The following is a 24909-nucleotide window of genomic DNA, read 5'->3' as shown; positions in this document are numbered from 1 at the left end:
CATTGTTTTACCATCTTTATGTGCTCGGCCGAAAAACCCAAAGGAGGCCACTTTACATTCTTTGGACGTGGTTCGGGCCCTACGGGTGTACTTGTCTGCTACGGGTCCGTTTCGGAAGTCGGACTCACTGTTCGTGTCGGTGACTGGTCCTAAGAAAGGTCTGACGGTCTTGTTGGCCACCATTTCTAGGTGGATCAGACAGGTCGTGCTTCAGGCCTATGCCCTAAAGGGGCGGGCGCCTCCTTTTCAGGTTGCGGCGCATTCGACCAGGGCGATTGGTGCCTCTTGGGCTTTCCGCCATCAAGCGTCTGTTTTACAGGTGTATAAGGCAGCGACTTGGTCGTCAATCCACACCTTCTCAAAATTTTACAAGGTGGATGTGAGTGCATCTGCGGATGCCTATTTTGGCCGCAAGCTTTTACAGGCGGCAGTTTAAGGTTGGAGTTCATCCGTTGAGAAACTCTGGTTTTGTTTGGGGTGAAGCTTGGTTTGCTGTGTTTTTCCCACCCCTCGAAAAAAAATTGACACAGCTTGGGGACGTCCCTAAGGTCAATGCTGCTGTGTCCGTCCATGAACGGAAGAGAAAATAGGATTTTTGTACTCACCGTAAAATCCATTTCTCTGAGTTCATGGACGGACACAGCACCCACCCCTCCTTTTTTGTTTGTACTGCTTGTTACGAACTGGAGCTGCATGAGTCAGAGAGTGGGATGTACCTGGGTGACCTGCCCCCTGGGAGGTGCTGTACTGAGGAAAGTGTTTTAACACTTGAAGTACTGTTTTTTCTGCCTAGTCTCTCCTGAAAGGAAGGATATATAACCCTAAGGTCAATGCTGCTGTGTCCGTCCATGAACTTAAAAAATTTTTTTACTACTAATGGTGGCTATCAGCGATTTTTTTTTTTTTCGTGACTGCGACATTATGGCGGACACTTCGGACAATTTTGACACATTTTTGGGATCATTGGCATTTTCACAGCAAAAAATGCATTGTTTATTGTGGAAATGACAGTTGCAGTTTAGGAGTTAACCACAGGGGGCGCTGAAGGGGTTATGTTTCACCTAGTGTGTGTTTACAACTGTAGGGGGGTGTGGCTGTAGGAGTGACGTCATCGATTGTGTCTCCCTATAAAGGGGATGACGCGATCGATGCAGCCGCCACAGTGAAGCACGGGGGAAGCCGCGTTTACACGCGGCTCTCCCCATTCTTCAGTTCCGGGGACCGATCGCTGGACCTTCGGACCGGGTCGCGGGCGCGCGCCCCGACCCACGGCTGGGTAGATGTACAGTACGTGCATCTGCCCAGCCGTGCCATTCTGCTGACGTATATTTACAGGAGGTGGTCCTTAAGTGGTTAAGGGCAGTGCTGGAAAATGATGGCCATACAAAATATTAAAATATTGACACTTTGTGCCCAATTTGGACATTTTCACTTGGGGTCTCACATTGTACTCGCATTTGTTGCCAGTGTTTTTTTTTTTTAACAATCAGGTTGTGTTTATTAAGCATTTATGTGCGCAGTAACATAATAGAAACCACGGCTAACATAGTTGCCAGTGGTTTAGACATTAATGGCTGTGTTATTTTCAGGTGACCGCAAATGTACAATGTTATACAAGCTGTACACCCACTACTTAACACTAGGGTTGTCCCGATACTAGTATCCTAAACGTGCGCTGTTCTCCTTTCACTTGTAGTTCGCCGAAAATGTTAACGGCGCATGCGTGTGGAAAAAACAAAGCAAAGTGCAGTTTCTTCCCCAGTCTGCCGTAAATGGCGGCTCTCGTGCGCATGTGCGGGAGTGACGTCACGCGTCTCCCGCAAATCTCAGTGCTGGAGTCCACATCCCGAAAGGAAGAGAGGACAGAAGATGGACGCTGCCTACACGTGATATCGCTGGATTCTTTTGCAGGTAAGTGGCACATAATGGGCTAGTATGTGATGAATACTAGCCCATTATGCTTTAAATTTGCAGGCTTTGCAGCGGGCTAAAGAAGTAAAACCCATTAGGGTTTTCTTCCTCTTTAACCCTCTTGGGCATGGAGTTCACCAGAGCTTCACAGGTTGCCACTGGAGTCCTCTTCCACTCCTCCATGACGACATTATGGAGCTGGTGGGTATGGAGACCTTGCGCTCCTCCACCTTCCATTTGAGCATGCCCCACAGATGCTCATTAGGTTTAGGTCTAGGTCTGGAGACATGCTTGGCTTGACACCATTTGAACCAAATAAGTTCATCTTGGTCTCATCAGACCACAGGACATGATTTCAGTAATCCATGTTCTTAGTCTGCTTGTCTTCAGAAAAATGTTTGCATCATCTAAGAAAAGGCTTCCTTCTTGGACGACAGCCATGCAGACCAATTTGATGCAGTGTGTGGCATATGGTCTGAACACTGACCGACTGACCCCCACCCCTTAAACGTTTGCAGCAATGCTGGCAGCACTCATACGTCTGTTTTCCAAAGACAACCTTTGTATATGAAGCTGAGCATGTGCACTCAACTTTTTGTCTTTATCTATCTATCTATCTATCTATCTATCTATCTATCTATCTATCTATCTATCTATCTATCTATCTATCTATCTATCTATCATACTGCTCAAAAAAAATGAAAGAAACACTTTTGAATCAGAACTCCTGGGATATTGATCTGGGCAGTTAAATAGCAGAGTGGGAGGGGTGTATACAGAGGCGGTTGTTAATCAATTTCAGCTGCTTTGCTGTTAATTGAAATTAACAGGTGCACTAGATGGGCAACAATGAGATGACCTCTCAGGCTGGGTTCACACTACTACACGACTTTCATCCTACTTTGCTCTGCTACATTTATCCTACATTGGTCCTACATCCATCCTACTTTCATGAACAGGATACTACTTTGATCCGACTTTGTGATAGTCTGACTTGTTCTTTGACCAATCAAAACAATCCCAGAGTGAGATAAATTCATTTTACTGCTGCTGTAATCACATGTCGGATGTCAGATGTCAAAAGTCGGATGGTTAGGACAAGGCTCCTACTTTGGTCCGACTTCAATGATATTCAATGGGCTGAAGTAGGATCAATGTAGGACCAAAGTAGTACAGGGAGCATTTTCAAAGTCGGACCGACTTTTGTAGGAACAGTTAAGACCGCTCTCATAGGGAAACATTGGTTTTCACACGTCATGCTACATGAGCTCCCAATGTAGGACAAGTGTGAACCCAGCCTGAGGCTGGGTTCACACTACTACAGTACTTTCATCCTACTTTGCTCTGCTACATTGGTCCTACATTGATCCTACATTGGTCCTACATCCATCCTACTTTCATGAACAGGCTCCTACTTTGGTCCGACTTCAATGATATTCAATGGGCCTGAAGTAGGATCAATGTAGGACCAAAAGTAGTACAGGGAGCATTTTCAAAGTCGGACCGACTTGTGTAGGACGCTACAAGACGCTCTCATAGGGAAACATTGAACACAGAGCAAAGTAGGATGAAAGTAGTGTAGTAGTGTGAACCCAGCCTAAAGCAGGAATGTTTTTTTTCAGGTGGCGGTGTCTGACATTTTTTTTCCCTACTTATCTTTTCTGACTGTTTTTCACTAGTTTTGCATTTGGCTAGGGTCAGTTTCACTACTGGTAGCACGAGGCGATACTTGGACCCTATAAGACCCCATTCACACCTGAGCGTTTTGTAGCTTGAAGCTACAAAATGCTGGAGGGGAAAAAATCTATTCTCTATGGAGATGGTTCACATCTCCACTCCAAAACGCCTGAAGCCAGAAGTTCCAAAACGCCTGAAGCTCAAACAAGTTCTGGACCTTTTTTTTAGGCAGATTTGGGTGTTTTTCTGCTTTTAACATTGGTGACCCTTTTAGACGCTACGCTCAGGTGTGAATGCAGCCTAAAGGTTGCTGTAACAGCACTGGTGAATGGAGTGAACCACAACTGCAGTAGCAAGGATTTCAATACACTTCTTTATGTGAGAATTCAGTATTGGACCCCAGGCGTCACTTCACACAAACAAGAGTTTGGGCGTTCTCTACATCATCTCTCTCCCACATAAAGAAAGGCGTTGAGCTACTAAGCTTGGACGTATTACAACATGCGACCAGAGCTTGGCGTTTAAATTTATAACAAACACATGTAGATTCCAATGAACAACTGTATGCAAGTGATTATCAGTTAAACATAGCGTCGTGCATTAGGCCACTAAGGGAGAAGGTATGAAATACTTCAACCCTTAGCATAGGAAAGTTTAGGCGAACATGTTCAACAACTTAGGGCATAGGCCCTTAAACAAGTAGCACTTATGTCATGCATAAGAGTGGCAAATATAGCACAGGTATTTTGACAGTGTAAGATACTCCACAATAAGTAGCCGAGAACACAACAGACAATCTCACGGTGTATGGTAGTACTTAGTAAGCCAGTATTGATTACAGCAATTTGATTAGATGCAATTCATGTAGTAAAGGAGTCTAAAGCACTACAAGTGACACAATGGCTACTTATCCGTTTGCAGACGCTGAGTCTTGTTTGTTCAGCAGCTATGGGATGCCGTTATGTAGGGATCCAAGAAGGAAGGTATCTTTAGGGTGTGCAGCGCAGATGCAGGAGAGGGTGGTTTCCAGTAGGGCTGCAACTAACGATTCTTTTCATAATCGATTAGTTGGCCAATTATTGTTATGATTAATTGATCGGATAATAGCCTTAAAAAAAAAAAAATTGCATTTTTAAAAAAAAATTTGGGCCAATTTGTTGTTGGGCAGATTACAAAACACAAATTGCTGCAAAAACACATTACATGCTTTTCTGCAGCTTCTCCCTTGAAGTATATTGAACCCAAAAAAAAACACAATAGCACCGTTTTGCGTTTAAAATCCTTGCCCTTTCCAAATACGCAGCAGCTGGTAAAAAAATCATGGATGTGAACGTGTCCCATAGGAAAACATGTAAATGAACTGTAGTGTGTTTCTGCAAAAAGCACCAAAAAACAGAGGTGCGAACCCAGGCCTGAGATGTTTAGTAACATAATGGGGTTAAAAAAACAAAAATAAGTACAAAAAGAGCAAATAATCGCTACTGTAAGGTTCATTTTTTTTACTGTGGGACAGTGAAAGTACCGTATTTATCGGCGTATACCGCGCACTTTTCCCCCCCTGAAAATAGGGGGAAAATCACGGGTGCGCGCTATACGCCGATAGCATACCTCTGAGCTGAAGGAGGGGGACGAGTGCCCGCTGGAAATCACCGAGCCGTGACTGGAGAGGAGGGGCTTTCATGGCAGCGTGTTTGGGAAATACACGAGGGTGTGCATGACGTCACGGGCTGCAGCCAATCCCGTAGCGGGGGTGTGTGGCGTTCGGAGGAAGAGCCCAGCTCCAATAGCAGGCAAACTTCGTGTCTCTCCCTTCCAGTGCCATCTGCAGGCTCTGCTGTGTACATCCCATATGGCGTGCGGTAGAATGACTCCTATGAAGCTCACGTCACACACGCACAGTCCCGCCTCCGCCACCAGCATTGGACCAGTGTTCTGTCTGTCACAGGAGATGGTCCAATGCCGATGGCGGAGGCGGGACTGTGCGTGTGTAACGTGACAGCCGAGTGAGAGCCGAGTGGAGATGACGGCTCGGTGAGGGGGCGCTCGTCCCCCTCCTTCCATTCCTCACAGTTGCCCCCAGTTCCTTCCAGAAAGATACTTACCTCATTCCGCACTGTCACCAACTCCCCTGGCAACCAGCACTCTCTCCTGCTTTCAGTGCAGGACTACTGTACACTACGGTGACATTAAGAATCTTTCAGGCAGTAAAAAGAAGCAACTAAGGGGGGCCTGCCATACAATGCAGAGAAAGCCTGCAGGAGCAAAGAAGATAAGTGTTTTTACCTTATTCCAATCCCCCTGAACCAAACTGGCATTCAACTATGTGGAGGGAAACCCAGCTAGAATATACTTTCTGAGTTGCTTGCTGTACATTGCTGCACATTGTTGCTTATCTTATTTTTAATTTTAACAGCATTTACTATTTGGACTAAAAAAAACTAGTTATTCCAGAAAATTCCCTCTTAAAATTGGGGTGCGCGTTATACGCCGGTGCGCGTTATACACCGATAAATACGGTAATATTTACAGTAGCCATTTGTTTTTTTGTACTATAAAGGGCTAATTTTTTTTTTTTTTTTTTTTTTTTTTTTTACAAACGTGGTGTTTTATTGGAAAGAGTGAAGGCAGTGTACAGCTTATACATTTGTACAGTTATTACATGATATACAAACGTATGTAAGCGGGTCATACAAAAAACAAGAATAAAAACTACCGATGTTCCAGGCATATTGACATCAAACCGAAGTGAAGTAGAGGAGAACACCAAGCCAAAGTATCGCAAAGAGAGATTCTGGCAGCAGATGATTTGACACGCACAGCGTGGTGAGATAAGGGAATACCAAAGCCTAGCACAGGGGATGTTAGTCGAGCACGTCATTGCAGGTAGCCGCATTATCAAGCCAACCATCCCAGATCTTGCCATACTTTGCAGGGCAACCCCTATGTACATAGATTTCTTTTTTATACGGCAAGACATTATTTACCGCGCCAATCCCCTCCCGAATAGTCGGGGAGCAGCTTGAAGCCATTTTCTTGCTATAAGTAACCTGGCAATAAAGAGCGACGCTTGGAGAAATAATTTATGGAATTTATCTGAATCCGGATCCGGGAATATCCCCAGTATACACTATTTTTGGCATAATGACAAGTAGGGCTGCAACTAACGATTATCTTCATAATCGATTAGTTGGACGATTATTATTTCGATTAATCGGATAATAGCCTTAAAAAAAAAAAAAAATAGCATTTTTACATTTTTTTGGAGCCAATTTGTTGTTGGGCAGATTACAAAACACAAATTGCCACAAAAACACATTGCATGCTTTTCTGCAGCTTCTCCATTGAAGTATATTGAACCAAAAAAGAAAAAAAAAATAGCACTGTTTTGCGTTAAGTCCTTGCCCTTTCCAAATACATAGCAGCCAAAAAAAAATCATGAATGTAAACGTGTCCCATAGGATAACATGTAAATGAACTGTAGTTTGTTTCTGCAAAAAACAGAGGTGTGAACCCAGGTCTGAGATGTTAAGTAACATAATGGGGTAAAAAAAACAAAAATAAGTACAAAAAGAGCAAATAATCGCTATTGTAAGGGGTTAATTTTTTTACTATGGGACAGTGGTGAAAGTAATATTTACAGTAGCAATTTGCTTTTTTGCACTATAAAAGGCTAATTTTAGTTTTTTTAACCCCATTATGTTACTGGCCGATTAATCGATTATGAAAATTGTAATCAATTAATTTCATAATCGATTAGTTGTCGATTAATCGATTAGTTGTTTCGGCCCTAATGACAAGGGAGACCCCCCCATTTCATCATGGATGAACCTAACAATCTGAGTCCAGTAGTCCTGTATCACTGGACACAACCACAATAGATGAAAGAATGTGCTGGAGGGGCTACTACATCTGGGACATAGGGGATTATAATTGGGCTTGTATCTGCACAGTCGAATAGGAGTCAGGTAGGAACGGTGTAGTATGTAGAGGTGCGTGAGTCGGTCAGACAACTTGTTAGACACCTTTTTACAGGCGTCAAGCGCATCCTCCCACTCGTCATCCTCCAGTCCATAAAGGGCTAATTTTAGCTATTTTTTTTTAACCCCATTGTTACTGCCCGATTTAATCGATTATGAAAATTGTAATTAATTTCATAATCGAGAAGTTGTCGATTAATCGATTATTTGCTTCGGCCCTGGTTTCCAGCCTGGGATTGATGGTACCTGTAGTTCCTTGGTGAATAGGTTATTGCGCAAAAAAGTCCATATTAAATAAAATACGCAGACACGTAAAATAATACAGTAATCTAATAATAAGGTGTAAATAGCAAGTGATGGTGATCAAAGTAGAGTGAATAAATCTAGGAGGATTCCACTAGAAAATAAGAGTGACAAAGTCCATAAGTGAAGATTGCAAATAGGCTGCTATACGTAAGAGGTATCCACTACTCCCAAGAGGAATGAAACTCCACCATAGACAGCAATCTGGTCTCCCAGAACTCTCACCTCAAAGGGGTAAAATCAGCAATAAATGGTAATTTCACCACACATCAGTCTCCTCGGTCTCTCCTGGTAGGGCGAATGGAAAAACTGGTCCCTTATCAGAGTACCTATATTGCTCAAACCCGGGGAACAGGAAGGACAAAACGAGGGCCTCCAATAGTGTAGTAAGTCAAACAGGGCATTTATTGAATAAAGTTGTCTTCAGACACGTGACCGTGTCGTAACGCGTAGGGATTGGCCGTGGACAGACGTACACCAGGAGTGACGTGAGAGGGCGCTGAGGACGCCACTGTTCAATTTTATACTCCTTTTACATGTAAGCGCAACTTTATTCAATAAATGCCCAGTTTACTTACTACACTATTGGAGGCCCTCGTTTTGTCCCCCCTGTTCCCCGGGTTTGAGCAATATAGGTACTCTGATAAGGGACCAGTTTTTTTCATTCGCATTACCAGAAGAGACCGAGGAGACTGATGTGTGGTGAAATTACCATTTATTGCTGATTTTACCCCTCATTGAGGTGAGAGTTCTGGGAGACCAGATTGCTGTCTTTGGTGGAGTTTCATTCCTCTTGGGAGTAGTGGATACCTCCTTATGTATAGCAGCCTATTTGCAATCTTCACTTATGGACTTTGTCACTCTTATTTTCTAGTGGAATCCTCCTAGATTTATTCACTCTACTTTGATCACTATCCCTTGCTATTTACACCTTATTATGTTATTGTATTTTACGTGTCTGCATATTTTATTTAATATGGACTTTTTTGTGCAATAACCTATTCACCATTGTTATATTTTTGTTGCTGTGTATACACTACATAATTGCTTCAATTATTGACTCTGTTTATGTAGGAATACGTTACTCAGTAGCGCAGAAGCCTTTTTACATTTATTCACCTGTAGTTCCTTGCAGCCAGGCCAGCTATGGCCGACAATAATAGAACGCTGTCTGTGTATAACCTGAATGCCTTTTATAGGCAGGAGACAGGTACAAGGCAGGTGTAGTGCATAGCACTAATTCAAGAAACCTGCCGATTCCCGGCGCACTTCCGCGTTCCACAGTGGAGCGCATGCAGCGCCGGGCGATGTCATAATTCCAGCGTGGAACGCACTACAGGGAAGAGGAGGCGGCGAGGAGCGCCTGTTACAGTTGCACAGGCAGTCCAACTCCTCCAGGATGACACATCAATATGTGTCATTGCCAGAAGATTTGCTGTGTCTCCCAGCACAGTCTCAAGAGCATGGAGGACATTCCAGGAGACGGGCAGTTACTCTAGGAGAGCTGGACAGAGCCGTAGAAGGTCCTTAACCCATCAGCAGGACTGGTATCTGCTCCTTTGTGCAAGGAGGAACAGGATAAGCACTGCCAGAGCCCTACAAAATGCCCTCCAGCAGGCTTCGTGGGGGAGGCCTGAGGGCCCGACGTCCTCTAGTGTGATCTGTGCTCACTGCCGGACACTATGGGGCTCGATTGGCGTTTTCCATTGAACACCAGAATCGGCAGTTCTGCCACTGGTACCCCATGCTTTTCACAGATGAGAGCAGGTTCACCAGGAGCATATGTGACAGACGTGAAAGGGTCTGGAGAAGCCGTGGAGAAGTTTATGCTGCCTGTAACATTCTTCAGCATGACCGGTTTGATGGTGGGCCAGTGATGGTCTGGGGAGGCATATCTATGGAGGGTCGCACAGACCTCTACAGGCTACACAATGGCACCCTGACTGCCATTAGGTATCAGGATGAAATCCTTGGACCCATTGTTGAACCCTACGCTGGTGCAGTGGGTCCTGGGTTCCTCCTGGTGCACGACAATGCCCGGCCTCATGTGGCGAGAGCATGCAGCCAGTTCCTGGAGAATGAAGAAATTGATACCATTGAATGGCCCCCACGCTCACCTGACCTAAATCCAAAAGAACACCTCTGGGACATTATGTTTCGGTCCATCTGGTGCCGCCAAGTTGCACCTCAGTCTGTTCAGGAGCTCAGTGGTGCTCTGGTCCAGATCTAGAAGGAAATACCCCAGGACACCATCCGTCATCTCATTAGGAACATGCCTTGATTGGTTGTCAGGCATGCATACAAGCACTTAGGGGCCATACAAATTACTGAGGAACATTTTGAGTTGTTGCAATGAAATTTCAGCAAAATGGACTAGCTTGCTGCATAATTTTTTCACTTCGATTTTCGGGGTGTGTTTGAATTCTGCCCTCTGTAGGTGGATAATTTTCATTTCCATCAAATGTGCCATCCTTTCATTGCAACACATTACCCAGTCCATTTCAGTATAGATATCCAGCATGAGATTTTTTCCCGTTGAGATCTGATATGTTTTCAAAGTGTTCCTTGTGGTTTAATGTTGATGTGAGTGAGTGGCTGTAAAGTACTGAGATCCCTTTGCAATCATTGCTAGACTATTTCCAGGCTGCTTTGAAGTTCTAATTCCTCTTCTACAAAATGGGACATTCCTAAAAGTAAACTGATAAACTGCCTTTTTATTACTTGTATAATCATTTGTTGTGTGGTGCGCATATTGATTTATTTTTTATTATCCACAGCAAAGTACTCGGGATACTTAGAACATTCTGATAAACCCTTTGACACAAATTGGTTTCGACGTAACCCCCGGCTGATGAAACTTGGAGAAGGTAAAGCCATTTTATTTCCCTATGCTAGCAACACATTTGCCATATCGAATGTATTTCAGTGAGCTTTTTCTTGCAGATATCACACTTCTAGGTATGGAGGTAGGTGTACTGACAATGCAAAAAGGAGAGCTATCGCGGTTCCTTTACTCGCCCGCATATGCCTATGGTGCATTAGGTTGCCCTCCACTTATCCCTCCCTCCGCTACCGTCTTGTTTGAAGTAGAGATGATGGACTTCCTAGATACAGCAGTTTCAGACTCTTTTTTTGTTCTGTCCCCGGTAAGTGACTTTTATGTATGAAAAATAAAGTTGTTTCAAACTTCAAATGTTACTGTCATTGTACAGAAAATTTAAGACTGTAATCTCATTTTATTTATTTTTTGTCCCCTACTTTAGTGTCAGTGTTTTATTTGTCTTCTTCTGTGTAAAAAGCTTAATTACACTAAACTGTTTGGTTTTGCAGAACCATCAGGCAATATTTCCTTTACAAAAGGTCTTGGAAATTGCTACTACTGAGAGAAAGTTTGGCAATTACCTCTTTAAACGAGACCGATTTCATGATGCCAAGGATAGGTATAAACGGGTAAGTGCTAGGTCAGATGGAAATGTTCACCACAACCTTTATTTAAGCTGAGTTATGTTTTTGCGATTATACCACCTTACCACACTTATTTGCTTGATAAATATAAGCGATTACAACCTTTTGTCTATATCAGAATCAAGCCAATCTTGATGCAGCTCTTACCATTAAGTTAATAAATAACAACAGTCCTAAATCTCAAATTTATGTACCCAGAAGAGAATAGTTTGCTATTAAGCAAATGGAACAAAATAATGTAGCTGGTAAAACTTTAAAAGCAATGATGTTACAAATAAAATACAAAGTGTTGCCAATGGACAGACAATTATAGAAATAAAAAGTTACAGATAAAGAAATATTGGAGCTACGTTACAGACAACCTTGTGCTTAAAGCACGTCTCTGTATCTTGCTCATATATATCTTCTATCTATCTATCTATCTATCTATCTATCTATCTATCTATCTATCTATCTATCTATCTATCTATCTATCTATCGATATCTATATCTATATCTCACTCTTGCAGAAGCCAGCCCTTTATCCATTTTTCCCACCTATCCAGGTAGAGACACTCCCTTTCACATATCTTTCAGTCAACAGGTGGCACTCAAGACACTGGTCGGTTTAGGTCACCAGCTGTTTTTAAAAGACAGGTAGTCTCAGCTGTGCTTGCATTCTTTTGAAGTCAACTCCCTCGGTAAGATGTATTCCAATACTTCTAGAAGGTGATAGTCCAGGACAATGAGTCTAGGGCTTACTACTTTACAGCCAGGTGGCCATACTAACCTAGACTTCAGGATCCCTTCAAGGTGTGTTTTATGGTGACAAAACAGATGATAAATTGCCTATTGAAAGTTCTGCAGTTAATGTCCACCTTGTGCTTTTTGAGAATGCAAAAGTTCATAATTGGTAATTATTTATGATGTCCTTGGAAGAAAAAATTATAGACCCATGTTTCCACATCAGTTATGAGGCCAAGGTATGCCCCAATACATTTAACAGGATCTGGTGCTTGTGGACTAAGTTATACAATACAGCTGATGCATATTGATTTCGGACTACTACATACATATATTATAAAGTAAAATAAATCAGGAAACTTTTAGAGCCGGTTCACACTGGGACGACCCAGTTGCGTCCCATTCTATGCAATAGAACCGTTCTAATAGGAGCGACGCAAGTCGCTCCGACTTGGGCCCTGTACACACGATCGGACAAAACTGATGAAAACGGACTGAATATAATCCTTACCTGGACGGTTTGCCATGATCAAGTCACTTTTTTGGATTTAGAAATATTCAAAAAATCTAAATTGCATACCAGAAATCATTTTAAAGTAACGGGTCGGAATGGATATACTCCTCTCACCAGTTGCCATCATAAGTTTTATGGCTGTGTAACATCCCGAGAGGACAATTTGTCAGAAATTGCACACTTGAGTCTGACTTTCTGTTACAGTCGCAAGAATTTGCGACCAGATTCACTTCCAAGGGATATTCTCGACCCTCCATCCAGCTGGAGATCGAGAAAGTAAGGGCCATTGAAAGGACTATCATAGCCGATAAACCCCAGACTTCGAAAAAGGAAGTAGTTGGCACCTACAAAATGTTGTTGGATTACAATATCCAACATAAAAAATTCAAGAGAATTGTGACCAAACATTGGCCAATTCTGAAGGGTGATAGAATTTTGGGCCCGACCCTTCCTGACTGCAGAGGCGTTGCTAGGGGGGTGCGGTCCGCACCCGGGTGACACCCGCTAGAGGGGTGACACCATCCCGATAGCTAAAAAAATCGGAATCGGAGCGCCGCGGTACAGAGGAGGGGGGGTTGTGGGGTGACACCTCAGCACCATCTATCCCCTCCTCTCACAGCCACGGGCTGTTAGCGGTGCTCGGCAGTCGGCACACAGGCACAGCCCCCTCCTCTGTGTGTACAGAGGGGGAGGGGCCGAGGGGACCTTCTGTCTATGTGCCGTGGCGCTGCCTGCGATGATCTGAGGTACTGAATGGGGAGGGGTGGTGTTTGCACCTGGGGGGATTTCACTGAAGGGGGGGTGTTTGCACTGAAGGGGGGGGGTTGTACTAAGGGGGTGTTTGCACTGAGGGGGTTTTCACTGAGGGGGGGGGGTTGTACTAAGGGGGTGTTTGCACTGAGGGGGTTTTCACTGAGGGGGAGGGGTTGTACTAAGGGGGGGTTTGCACTGGGGTGTTTGCACTGGGGGGTTGCACTGAGGGGGTTTCTGCACTGAAGGGGGTCTGTGTAACATGCAGGGGTCCAGAGGTGCAGGTGGCTGTGTAATGAAAAAGGGGTGCAGTGATGCAGGGTGCTGTGTAATGTGTAATGTGAAAGGGTCCAGAGGTGCAGGGGGCTATGAGATGTAAAGGGGGCCAGTGATGCAGGGTGCTGTGTAATGTAAAAGGGTCCAGTGATGCAGGGTGCTGTGTAATGTAAAAGGGTCCAGAGGTTCAGGGGGCTATGTGATGTAAAGGGGTGCAGGCGGCTGTGTAATGTAAAAGGGGTGCAGTGATGCAGGGGGCTGTGTAATGTAAAGGGGTCCAGTGGTGCAGGGGGCTGTGTAATGTAAAGGGGTCCAGTGGTGCAGGGGGCTGTGTAATGTAAAGGGGTCCAGAGGTGCAGGGTGCTTTGTAATGTAAAGGGGTGCAGAGGGCTGTGTAGTGTAAAAGGATCCAGAGGTGTAGGGGGCTATGTGATGTAAAGTGGTGCAGAGGTGCAGGCGGCTGTGTAATGTAAAAGGGGTGCAGTGATGCATGGCGCTGTGTAATGTAAAAGGGTCCAGAGATGCAGGGTGCTATGAGATGTAAAGGGGTCCAGAGGTGCAGGGGGCTATGTGATGTAAAGGGGTCCAGTGGTGCAGGGTGCTGTGTAATGTAAAGGGGTCCAGTGATGCAGGGTGCTGTGTAATGTAAAGGGGTGCAGGGTGCTGTGTAATGTAAAGGGGTCCAGAGGTGCAGGGGGCTGTGTGATGTAAAGGGGTCCAGTGGTGCAGGGGCTGTGTAATGTAAAGAGGTGCAGGGTGCTGTGTAATGTAAAGGGGTCCAGTGATGCAGGGTGCTGTGTAATGTAAAGGGGTCCAGAGGTGCAGGGGACTATGTGATGTAAAGGGGTCCAGTGGTGCAGGGGGCTGTGTAATGTAAAAGGGTCCAGAGGTGCAGGGGGCTATGAGATGTAAAGGGGTCCAGTGATGCAGGGTGCTGTGTAATGTAAAGGGGTCCAGTGATGCAGGGTGGTGTGTAATGTAAAGGGGTCCAGAGGTGCAGGGTGCTGTGTAATGTAAAGGGGTCCAGTGGTGCAGGGGGCTATGTGATGTAAAGGGGTCCAGTGGTGCAGGGGCTGTGTAATGTAAAGAGGTGCAGGGTGCTGTGTAATGTAAAGGCGTCCAGTAATGCAGGGTGCTGTGTAATGTAAAGGGGTCCAGAGGTGCAGAGTGCTGTGTAATGTAAAGGGGTCCAGAGGTGCAGGGTGCTGTGTAATGTAAAGGGGTCCAGAGGGCTATGTGATGTAAAGGGGTCCAGTGGTGCAGGGGCTGTGTAATGTAAAGAGGTGCAGGGTGCTGTGTAATGTAAAAGGGTCCATAAGTGCAGGGGGCTATGTGATGTAAAGGGGTCCAGTGATGCAGGGGGCTGTGTAATGTAAAGGGGTCCAGTGATGCAGGGGGGCTGTGTAATGTAAAGGGGTCCAATGATGCAGGGGGCTGTGTAATGTAAAGGGGTCCAGTGATGCAAGGGGCTGTGTAATGTAAAGGGGTCCAGTGATGCAGGGTGCTGTGCAATGTAAAGTGGTCCAGAGGTGCAGTTGTGGAGAGGGGTACACAGTAGTAACAAAAAGATATTGAAGGATGCAGAGGTATGCAGGGGGCACAGTGGGGTGTTTTTACATTTTAACGTGGGGGGTGCCCGATATTGGAACCGCCCCGGGTGCCAAATGCTCTAGGTACGCCTCTGCCTGACTGTCCCCAGTTCATCTACAGGAAGGCTCCTTCTTTGAGGGACTGTCTAGCCCCTGGAGTGGTGGACCCACCGACCCTAGCTCAACCTAAACTTTTTAACTTTTTGTCTGGTTCTTATGCTTGTGGTCGCTGTGCGACTTGCAAGCATGTCAAAGCTAACATTAAAAAGCGGAAATCTTTTTGTTACACAGACTGAATATCCCATTAAACCGTTGATTACATGTACCACAGTGGGTGTGGTTTACATGCTTGAATGTGGATGTGGCCTCCAATATGTGGGGCGCACCTCTCGTGCGCTTCATATAAGGGTAGGTGAGCACATTGGCAACATTAAGAGAGGTATCAAATCTCAGTGTCTCCAAACATTTCAGGAACCACCACTGAGACCCTAAAAGCCTGAAATTTTGGGGGATTGAAAGTCTCTAAGCGCTGGCGAGGCGGACATTACATCCGCCAATTGAGTCGCCGTGAATCCTATTGTTTTTATGGGACCAAGGTCTCCTCGGCAGCAGGATTAAATGTTGAGTTTTATTTAAATTTGTTTTATTTTGAATAGATGATTTTATATTTTATCATGTCTGTCTGTTAATAGGTTCATATAATTGAAGCTGTATAACTTGCAATTTTGTATTGTGAAGGGGTGATCGCGGCTGATGTGTTTTTTTTCCATATATACTTTGTATATGTGGTAATTTTGATTTTACTTACCGTATTTATCGGCGTATACCCCACACTTTTTTGCCCTGAAATTCAAGGCAAAATCGTGGGTGCGCGATATACGCCGATACCCGCTTCCCGCGCAGAGTTTGAACTACTGCGCCGGCATATACCGAGCGCAGTACACTCGTGTATAGTCGGGCAGGCTCGGCTCCTCTCGCAGTCACGTCCTGGACGTACAGGACGTGACCGCGAGAGGAGCCGAGCCTGCCAGACTATACACGAGTGTATAGTAGATATAAAGATATGAGGCTTGTAATTGTTAAATATGTAAATAGGTCAGGTTTCCAGTCCTATAACTGCATATATGAAAAAATTGTTTGAACAAGAGGATCAAACCAAAAAGAAGGACTATAAGGAAATACAACTGACTAAATAATTATTCAAAAGTAGAAAATTTATAATTAAATACTGATAATACATATAGTGGAAGAACTTGATTGGATAAGGAACAATATTATTAAAAGATTGGCTGCAGTGCAGTTCACCTACTATAAGGTATATTGAGACCAGCAAGGCAGCTTCCACATACCGACAATAAAGAAAAAATATATACAAAACATATAAATACAGAGGCTATCCGGATATCGGATAGTGTGGAGGGATATATATTACAGGGAAATCCCTGAATGAAATTAAACCAATAAACCAACTTATTGAAAAATAGAAAAAATATATTATCCCTCCAGTCTCATCTGAAGCTCGAGCTGCTGAGAAAAGTAAGAAACCAGAGGTGGCAGAGATAGAAGAAAGAAGAGTCAATGTAGCAATCTTGCAGATAGAAGAAAGAAGAGTCAATGTAGCAATCTTGCAGTAATCGAAGAGGGAGCAGGAAACCCTGTGTATATCCTCATATAATCGATGTTGAATGTACTCCGCTACATATGGATTCAAACCTGTAGTATTGTATCTCTGCTAGTTGATATAAGGCAATAGTGGCTGATGGATATTCACATATCTTTGGCAAAATAAGGGACAGGAAGCTACCTGTATACGTCCTTACAAAGTGAAAATGCAATAATTGCAACGGTGCCTGAAAAAGATTGGACTCCTAAGGCAGAAAGACCCACATATATTTCAAAGGGGTCCCTGAAAATCCAGCATATGATTTCAATGTTTTCCAGATAATGCGTTCTCACAGAATATAAAAGAGAGGAGCATTAATTCACAGTGGGTACTTTACCAGTCCTGGATCATTCAGGTGTTTGCTTCTGCCGTTCGTGATTATAGTCCACAGATGGAGAGATCGCAGCGTCTGTGTATCCAGTTAGGCTGGTTGGGAAAGATTCTCCAGCCATTTGCAATCATGCAGGGGGATCTGTTCGAGTATAGATAGCACATAGACAAGCTGATATCCTCATACTATGGGGATGTTGTTTCATGTATGGCATACACCGTTGCAGTGATTAGCTTCGTAGCTTGTTTTGCTGCTATCCCCAAAAACTCACATCCATGGGTTTGTAACAGGAATCAGATCATGTTCTATATCCTTCACTGGTTGCCTAGTATTTTTGCTCTGCTTTCAGTTGTATTTTCATAAAGTCTCAGACAGCTTCTTAAGCCTCATCATATGAGAATCACACAGACATGCGAGTCTGTAAGACAGCCGGATAGTCAAATAAAAAGATCCTCGCCGACTAGTTTCGCATGGTCAATGCATAGCTTCGTCTGGGCGTATCGATGCACATCAGGGTTTCCTCTTTATGGTGTCCTTCCCTGATTGCGATCGTTGATTAGTTAATTGAGAGAAGAGGAAAGAAAAAGAAAAAAACAAGGACAATAGTAATTGTGTAGGAATGTGTTTCTGATCAGCACTAATGCTCACACAGCAAGTCTTTGCTCACATATTTTCACCTATCCACAAGGATAAAGTACACGGAGGGGGAAATATCATGCAGCGTATTGACATGGATAATTTTCCATGTTTTATATGTATCATTGCATATTCTCTCTGTGTTAGGAGTGCCAGAGACAAATTAGCTAATGAATTTAAGAGAATATATGAGTAAATGAAGCCTATATAGAAAAGATGTTAATTATTCACATAAAATATGTATGTGAATTAAAATATGTATGTAAATTAAATAGCAATAGCTGTCGTCATATGTCATATGTTGTGAATGGGTAAGCAGAGAAAATGTCGCCTATCCCATTCGTTTTTACATATGTCCCGCTTTGTATACAGATATTGTCTGACAGGAGAGATTAATCAAGCTGGAAGAAGATGTACTGCTGGCATATGTTATGAATGGGTAAGCAGAGAGAATGTCGCCTATCCCATTCGTTTTTACATATGTCCCGCTTTGTATACGGATGTTGTCTCACAGGAGAGATTGATTTTGAAAGTCTATGGTAGCAAAAAGGTTTGAAAATTTAATTCATTATTTAACCCCAGCCGTACGTGGGAATTTAAAATGATGTTATAGGTTGTGAATGGGTAAACAGAAGGAATATCGTCTGTCCCATTAATTTCTACATGTGTCCCACTTTGTATACGGACGCTATCTAGCAGGGGGAATTGGTTTTAAAAGTCTATGATGGCAGGAAAGGTTGAAAGTTTAGTTCATTATTTAACCCCAGCGGTACGAGAGAATTGAGACGGAATATCCACATCTTTTCCTTCTGCAGTAAGATCTGATCAAAGTCTCCTCTTCTTGGTGAGAGATTAAGAGAGAAGATTCCCTTCACTTTCATCCCACTCAGTTTTCCATCGTGGAATTGGGCAAAATGTTTAGCGAGTGGTTTCTCTGGGTTCTTCTCCTTGATTTCTCGCATATGCTCTCCCAATCTCACCCTCATTTGGCGTTTCGTTTTGCCAATATATATTTTATTACAAGGGCAGGTTAGCATGTATATCACACATGAGGAGGCACAATTGATCAGATCTTTAATGACATAATTTTGTTTATGACCACTGTCACTGAAGGTATTTGTTCTTTCTATAAAGGGGCAGAGTTGGCAGTGACCACAAGGGAACATGCCCTTACTTCTGGGGTAGTTGGACAGCCAATTGACATCCTGAGATCGCGTGAACTCAGAGTGTATAAGTATATCACCCAGATTTTTGGCCCTTTTGGCCGTCATTAGGGGGGTGGGACCAACTATTTTAGCTAAACCTGGGGTGTTGGTTAGTACTGACCAATGTTTTTCAAGTGTTTTTCTAACTACTTCCCATTGTGCCCCATATTGAGTGACCAACCTCACTGGTCCCGGTACGGTAGACTCCAGAGTTGTTTTTTTTGGCTGGATTAAGTCACTACGTACTCGTTTCCCTGCTCTACTTTTTGCTCGCCTGAGCTGCCGATGGGAATATCCCCTTTCCCTAAAACGAAGGTACAGGTCCCTGCTTTCCTTCTGATATTCTTTGGGGTTGGAGCAATTTCTTTTAATTCTAAGGAATTGTCCTACTGGGATCCCATCTTTTAGTTTTTGAGGGTGGTAGCTCTCTGCTCTCAATAGCGTGTTGGAGGCTGTTTCCTTTCTAAAGGTGCAGGTGGTCAGGGTATCACCATCTACACTGATGTTAAGATCAAGGAAAGAAATCGTCTTCCTGTCATGGACAAAAGTTAGTTTAATGTTATGATTATTTTCATTAAGAGTTGACAGGAAGACCTCCAGGGAGGCACAGTCCCCCCTCCATACCATCAGGACGTCATCAATGTACCTGAGCCAGGTGTGTACCTGGCCCAGGTACATTGGATGACGGTACACCAGATCCTCCTCCCACATGCCCAGATGTAGACACGCATATGCTGGTGCCCAGGGTGCTCCCATGGAGGTGCCTCTGGTTTGTTGGTAATATTTATTGTCAAACTGGAAGAAGTTGTTTTCCAAGGCAAAAAGAAGGAGTTCCAGAATGAATTCATTCTGTGGTCCACATTGTGGATAATGTTTCTCCAAAAAATATTGCACGGCCTTGAGTCCCCATTCGTGGGGTATGGAAGTATATAGGGATTCCACATCTATCCCCACCAACAGTACATCCTCTTCCAGCTTGATCTTGGCAATAGATGCCAGTACATCACGCGTGTCCTGGACATATGATTGGAGGTCAGTGACCATATCCTTCATTATGCTGTCTAGGTATTTCCCTATTCGTTCAAGGGGTCCTCTTATGGCTGAGACTATTGGTCTTTCAGGTGGTTCCTGTAGGGATTTGTGCACCTTCGGGATAATGTAGAAGGTAGGTATGTTAAAGTCACTAACTCTAAGGTATTCTAGCTCTTTTTTGCCCAAAAGGCCCTCCTCCTTTGCTAATTTCAATTTCTGGTTAAGGGAGGACACAAGTGCAGGGAGAGGGTTGCCAGTCAATTTTTTATATGTTTTTTCATCGCTCAAGAGTCAATTGACTTCCTTGACATATATGTCCTCATCAAGGAGGACCACATTTCCTCCCTTGTCACTCCGTTTGATGATGAGTTTCTTGGCCGAGGTTAATTCACGTATGGCACATCTCTCGTCTGAATATAAATTATCTTTATCTTTTTTTGCCCAATCTATTTTACCTAGATCGGTGCGTATCAGATCGAGAAAAACACTGAGCCATTTATTTTTGTATAACGGTGGCATCTTGGTTGATCTTATTCTAAGATTGGCTGATCTTTTGAATAGTGTTATTGAATAGTGTGAATAGTAGATTCTTCCTCATCATATTGCTCATTTTCCTCCAATAGAGAGTTGAGCATTTGTAGTATTTCCTCATCATTGTCAGTGACATTGGTATCAGGGTTCTCACGATCATGGTTGTATGTATGTAGCTGTCTAAGGAAAACTTTTCGAATGAAAAGTACTATGTCCTTATAGACCACAAACTCATCCATTGTACTCATTGGAGAGAAGGACATACCTTTTTGTAGAAGGTTAGTGTGCCTTGCCTCCAATGGAAAAGTGGAAAGATTAATAATTTTCATGTCTACCATACCTCCCTGTTCCCTCAGTGTCCCCTTTGGCTCTTCTGGCTTCTGGTACTTGGTCCCGTTTTCCCCGAAGTTCGCCCCCTGTCTGCCTGTTGTTGTCCTCTCGGTTGTTTGTAATTGCTTGTGTCGTCTGGATTCTGTCTGCCCCTTGGGTCCGCTCCCCCCCCCCCCCCGCACCCTTTTCTAAAAAAGTGACCTGTTTGGGGAGATTATCGTCTTCATAGGTGTCTTGGGGTGACCTGTTCCCTCTAGAGTTCTGTCATCCCCTACGTGACCTACACCTATTCCTGCGTATTGTAAGGTCAAAAATTTCCCCCTTGTCCCAATCTTTGAGATCACGGTGAAATTTAGACTGCTTAGTTACTTTCAGGTTGTGTTGGATTCTCTCTACTTCCTTTTTGATGAGGTCATTTTGTTTTTTGAACTTTCGTTTCTTTAAAGGTATTACGCTCGGTATATGCCGGCGCAGTAGTTCAAACTCAGCGTGAGGAGGACACCACCGAAGCCGCAGACGGACGCCGGACCTGACGAGGCCGACGCGCAAGACACAAAAACTGTTTTTTTTACAGGAATGCGGGTTCACTTTAGGGGTGCGCGCTATACGCCGGAGCGCACAATACCCCGATAAATACAGTATTTGTGCTTTTTTATATATATTTAAACCGTTTTATTTTATTTTTATTTTTTTCGAAGGGGTTGATTGCACAGTCTGCATGAGCTATGCAACAGTGTGTGTCATGGAGATTATTATCCATCTCCCCCCTCCTTCGTTTCGTTTTTTTATATTTATATTGTTATGTTATTTTATTTTTAAATAAAATATTTTAAGGATACTTCCTGTCCAATCAGTGGCCGGATCGATTGTCGTTTTGATCCTTGATTTATTGAGTGGCTATTGAGCCGGGGTCCCTCTGTGGCCTTTGCTTTCTAGTAGCTCTGTTATATGATGCGGGTTGTATCAGACTGCCTTGATTGGCCTGATTGATTTGTTTATGGCGGTTGCTATAACAACGCCTTAGCTTGTTATATATTCTTGTGCCAGCGGGACGTCAACGCTATCTCCTTGCCCTAGGCTGAGGAAGTCCCGCCCACGGGACGTAACGTACGAGGGGAGGAGTTACGTGTCCATGTCACCCGCGATTGCCGCTTCACCTTCATGCTGTACACGCTTGTTAGCGTTTTCTGCCTGTGAACCTGCACTCGGTTCTGAGTGCTGAGCCATATGAGTGGATTTTAATTTGTTTTAATAAATGCCCTTTTTGCTACTGGGAGCATTAGATCTCTCCTTTTTCTTTCACATGTCCATCATTGCTGATACCCTTTTGAGACCATTATTGCCATCCGGAGTTGTCTATTGACCTGCTGACTGATATCAGGATCCATGATTGTATACCATGCTCTGTGACTCCTTGAGGGTCGAATGATTGAGGTGAGAGGCCATCTGTTGTTCTTGGTGGAGGATCTTTCTTTGGTCTGAATCTGCACCGTTTAATGAAATTCATTTGGATTTTTCTTCTACACATTCACTTATGGACTTTTGATCTAATATGATAACTTTTATATTTATATTTTGTATTGTGTTTGCGCTGCACTGTTTTGCTGATACGCCGTCACCTTGACTGCCTCCGGCGGGGGGCGGCGGGCACCCACGGCTGGAGCCTTGTTTGACCCGGAAGATGCGGGGCGTCACTTCCGGGGGCGGACGAGGTCCAATCCCCTTAGAGGCGCAGAGAGCGGGAATGGCCTTCTGGTGCTGTATTTTGGCGTGGATGGCTGCAGGCTACAGCTCGTAACCCACGATTGTTCCGGGATGCTGGAAGAGGATGATATTCTGTCGGCGCAGGCTCCAGGAGGCGAAAGCACCAGCAGGATGCAGGTAGGCACCAGTGGGTGACATTTGTATCCATTTTTATGGGACAGCAGCTAGGTGATGATGGTACACTAGCAAGCTGGGGCCAGGGGGGTTACTAGTGTCGCTGGGTCTGCACGTTGGTAATGTATGGTGGAGTGTGTTTGTTTTCTCACCTCCATAGGTCCCCCTGTGTGTTATCTTTTGGCAGGTGAAACCGCCTAAAGAGCCAAAGCCTACTCTTAGAAAGCGGTGTGCAAAGTGTTAAACCTTCAGCAGTTCCTCTCCCATGGTCTTACCTAGGTCAGAAGTCGCCTCAGGGTCTCATAAATCGGTGAGGGAGCGAGCGGGCAGCAGCGTAGCTAGCGTTATGGTCACCGACCGCTCGGACTCAGAGCAGGAAGATAGGAGAGAAGAAAGAAAGGGACCCAAATACAAATTATCTCTAGATGTGGATGATTTGCTTGGGACCATTGGACTTTGGAGATTGAGCATGAAAAAGCCTTCCAAACATGACCTGATGTACCAAGGTCTGAGGAAGAAAAAATCCAAAGTATTCCCAGTTCATCCGGCGACGTCAGATACCGAGAAAAACAAATGGGCAGACCCGGAAAATAAACCCTTCTTTGCGGCCAGGCGCAAGAAGCGATTTCCTTTCAATGACGATTTAAAAGAAGTGTGGAACAAATATACCAAGTTGGATGCGCCACTTTCTAAGGTTTCAAAAAAATCTTCTTTAGCATTTGAACATATGGGACACCTTAACCACTTAAGGACCGCCTCCTGCAGATATACGTTGGCAGAATGGCACGGCTGGGCACAAGCACGTACCTGTACGTCCTCTTTAAGTGTCCAGCAGCGCGCCCGCGACCCGGTTTCAAGCCCCGGGACCCGCGGACCCGATCGCCGCTGGAGTCCCACGATCGGTCCCCGGAGCTGAAGAACGGGGAGAGCTGTGTGTAAACACAGCTTCCTCGTTCTTCACTGTGGCGCTGTCATTGATCGTGTGTTCCCTAATGTAGGGAAACAAGATCAATGACGTCACACATCGAGCCCCGCCCCCCTACAGTTGGAAACGCAGATGAGGTCACATTTGACCCCTTCAGCGCCCTCCAGTGGTTAACTCCCAAACTGCAATTGTCATTTTCACAGTAAACAATGCATTTTTAATGCATTTTTTGCTGTGAAAATGACAATGGTCCCAAAAATGTGTCAAAATTGTCCGATGTGTCCGCCATAATGTCGCAGTCACGAAAAAAATTGCTGATCGCCGCCATTAATGGTAAAAAAAATAATGAATAAAAATGCAATAAAACTATATCCTATTTTGTAAACTCTATACATTTTGCGCAAACCAATTGATAAACGCTCATTGCGTTTTTTTTTTTTTTTTTTTTTTTTTTTTCCCAAAAATAGGTAGAATATTACGTATCGGCCTAAACTGAGGAAAACATTTTATTTTTGGGGGGATATTTATTATAGCAAAAAGTGTAAAATATTGCATTTTTTTTTTTTAATTGTCGCTCTATTTTTGTTTATAGCGCAAAAAATTAAAACCGCAGAGGTGATCAAATACCACCAAAAGAAAGCTCTACTTTGTGGGAAAAAGGGACGCCAATTTTGTTTGGGAGCCACATTGCACGACCGTGCAATTGTCAGTTAAAGCGACGCAGTGCCGAATCGCAAAAACTGGCCAGGTCCTTTTACCTGCCTAAAGGTCCGGGTCTTAAGTGGTTAAAGATTGCATGGATAAGAGGGGCGACATCATCTTAAAAAGAGCTTGGGAGACGAGCATCACCAGCCTAAAGCCAGCGCTAGCCACCGTGGCAAGAAATCTTGAATTTTTGGTTATCCCAATTACAAAACCATATTAAAAATGTGACACCTAGGGAGGAGATTCTGAAGACGCTTCCAGTTCTCTCCAAGGCAATTGGATATATTGCGGATGCATCCGCAAAAGTCTGTCAAACTAGAAGCAAGGTCAGGAGGACTAGCAGTCGCAGCAAGATGTGTGATTTGGATGAAAATCTAGACAGGGGACTCTGCATCAAAAACGAAGTTGTGCAATCTCCCATTTTACTGAGGATTTTCGTTTTGGTTCAGGCCTAGACGAGGCCTTGGAAATAACAGCGGATAGGAAGA

At 44.1% G+C, this 24909-nt stretch overlaps 1 protein-coding gene across 4 annotated transcripts in view; it reads left to right on the top strand.

Annotated features, from left to right (window-relative positions):
* LOC120927567 (inactive peptidyl-prolyl cis-trans isomerase FKBP6-like) overlaps window positions 1–24909 on the top strand; it is a 201433-nt gene that overhangs the window by 68254 nt on the left and 108270 nt on the right. For all 4 annotated transcript variants that reach the window (XM_040338335.1, XM_040338336.1, XM_040338333.1 and 1 more), the window contains exons 3-5: window positions 10646–10735; window positions 10812–11014; window positions 11199–11318. In XM_040338335.1, coding sequence (XP_040194269.1) covers window positions 10646–10735; window positions 10812–11014; window positions 11199–11318 — 413 coding nt within the window. The remainder of the gene's footprint in view (window positions 1–10645; window positions 10736–10811; window positions 11015–11198; window positions 11319–24909) is intronic.

Source organism: Rana temporaria, chromosome 2 (genome assembly GCF_905171775.1).
Source record: "Rana temporaria chromosome 2, aRanTem1.1, whole genome shotgun sequence".
NCBI lineage: Eukaryota > Metazoa > Chordata > Amphibia > Anura > Ranidae > Rana > Rana temporaria.
The sequence above is the reverse complement of the archived record's forward strand: the minus strand, read 5'-3'. Positions and strand labels throughout refer to the sequence as shown.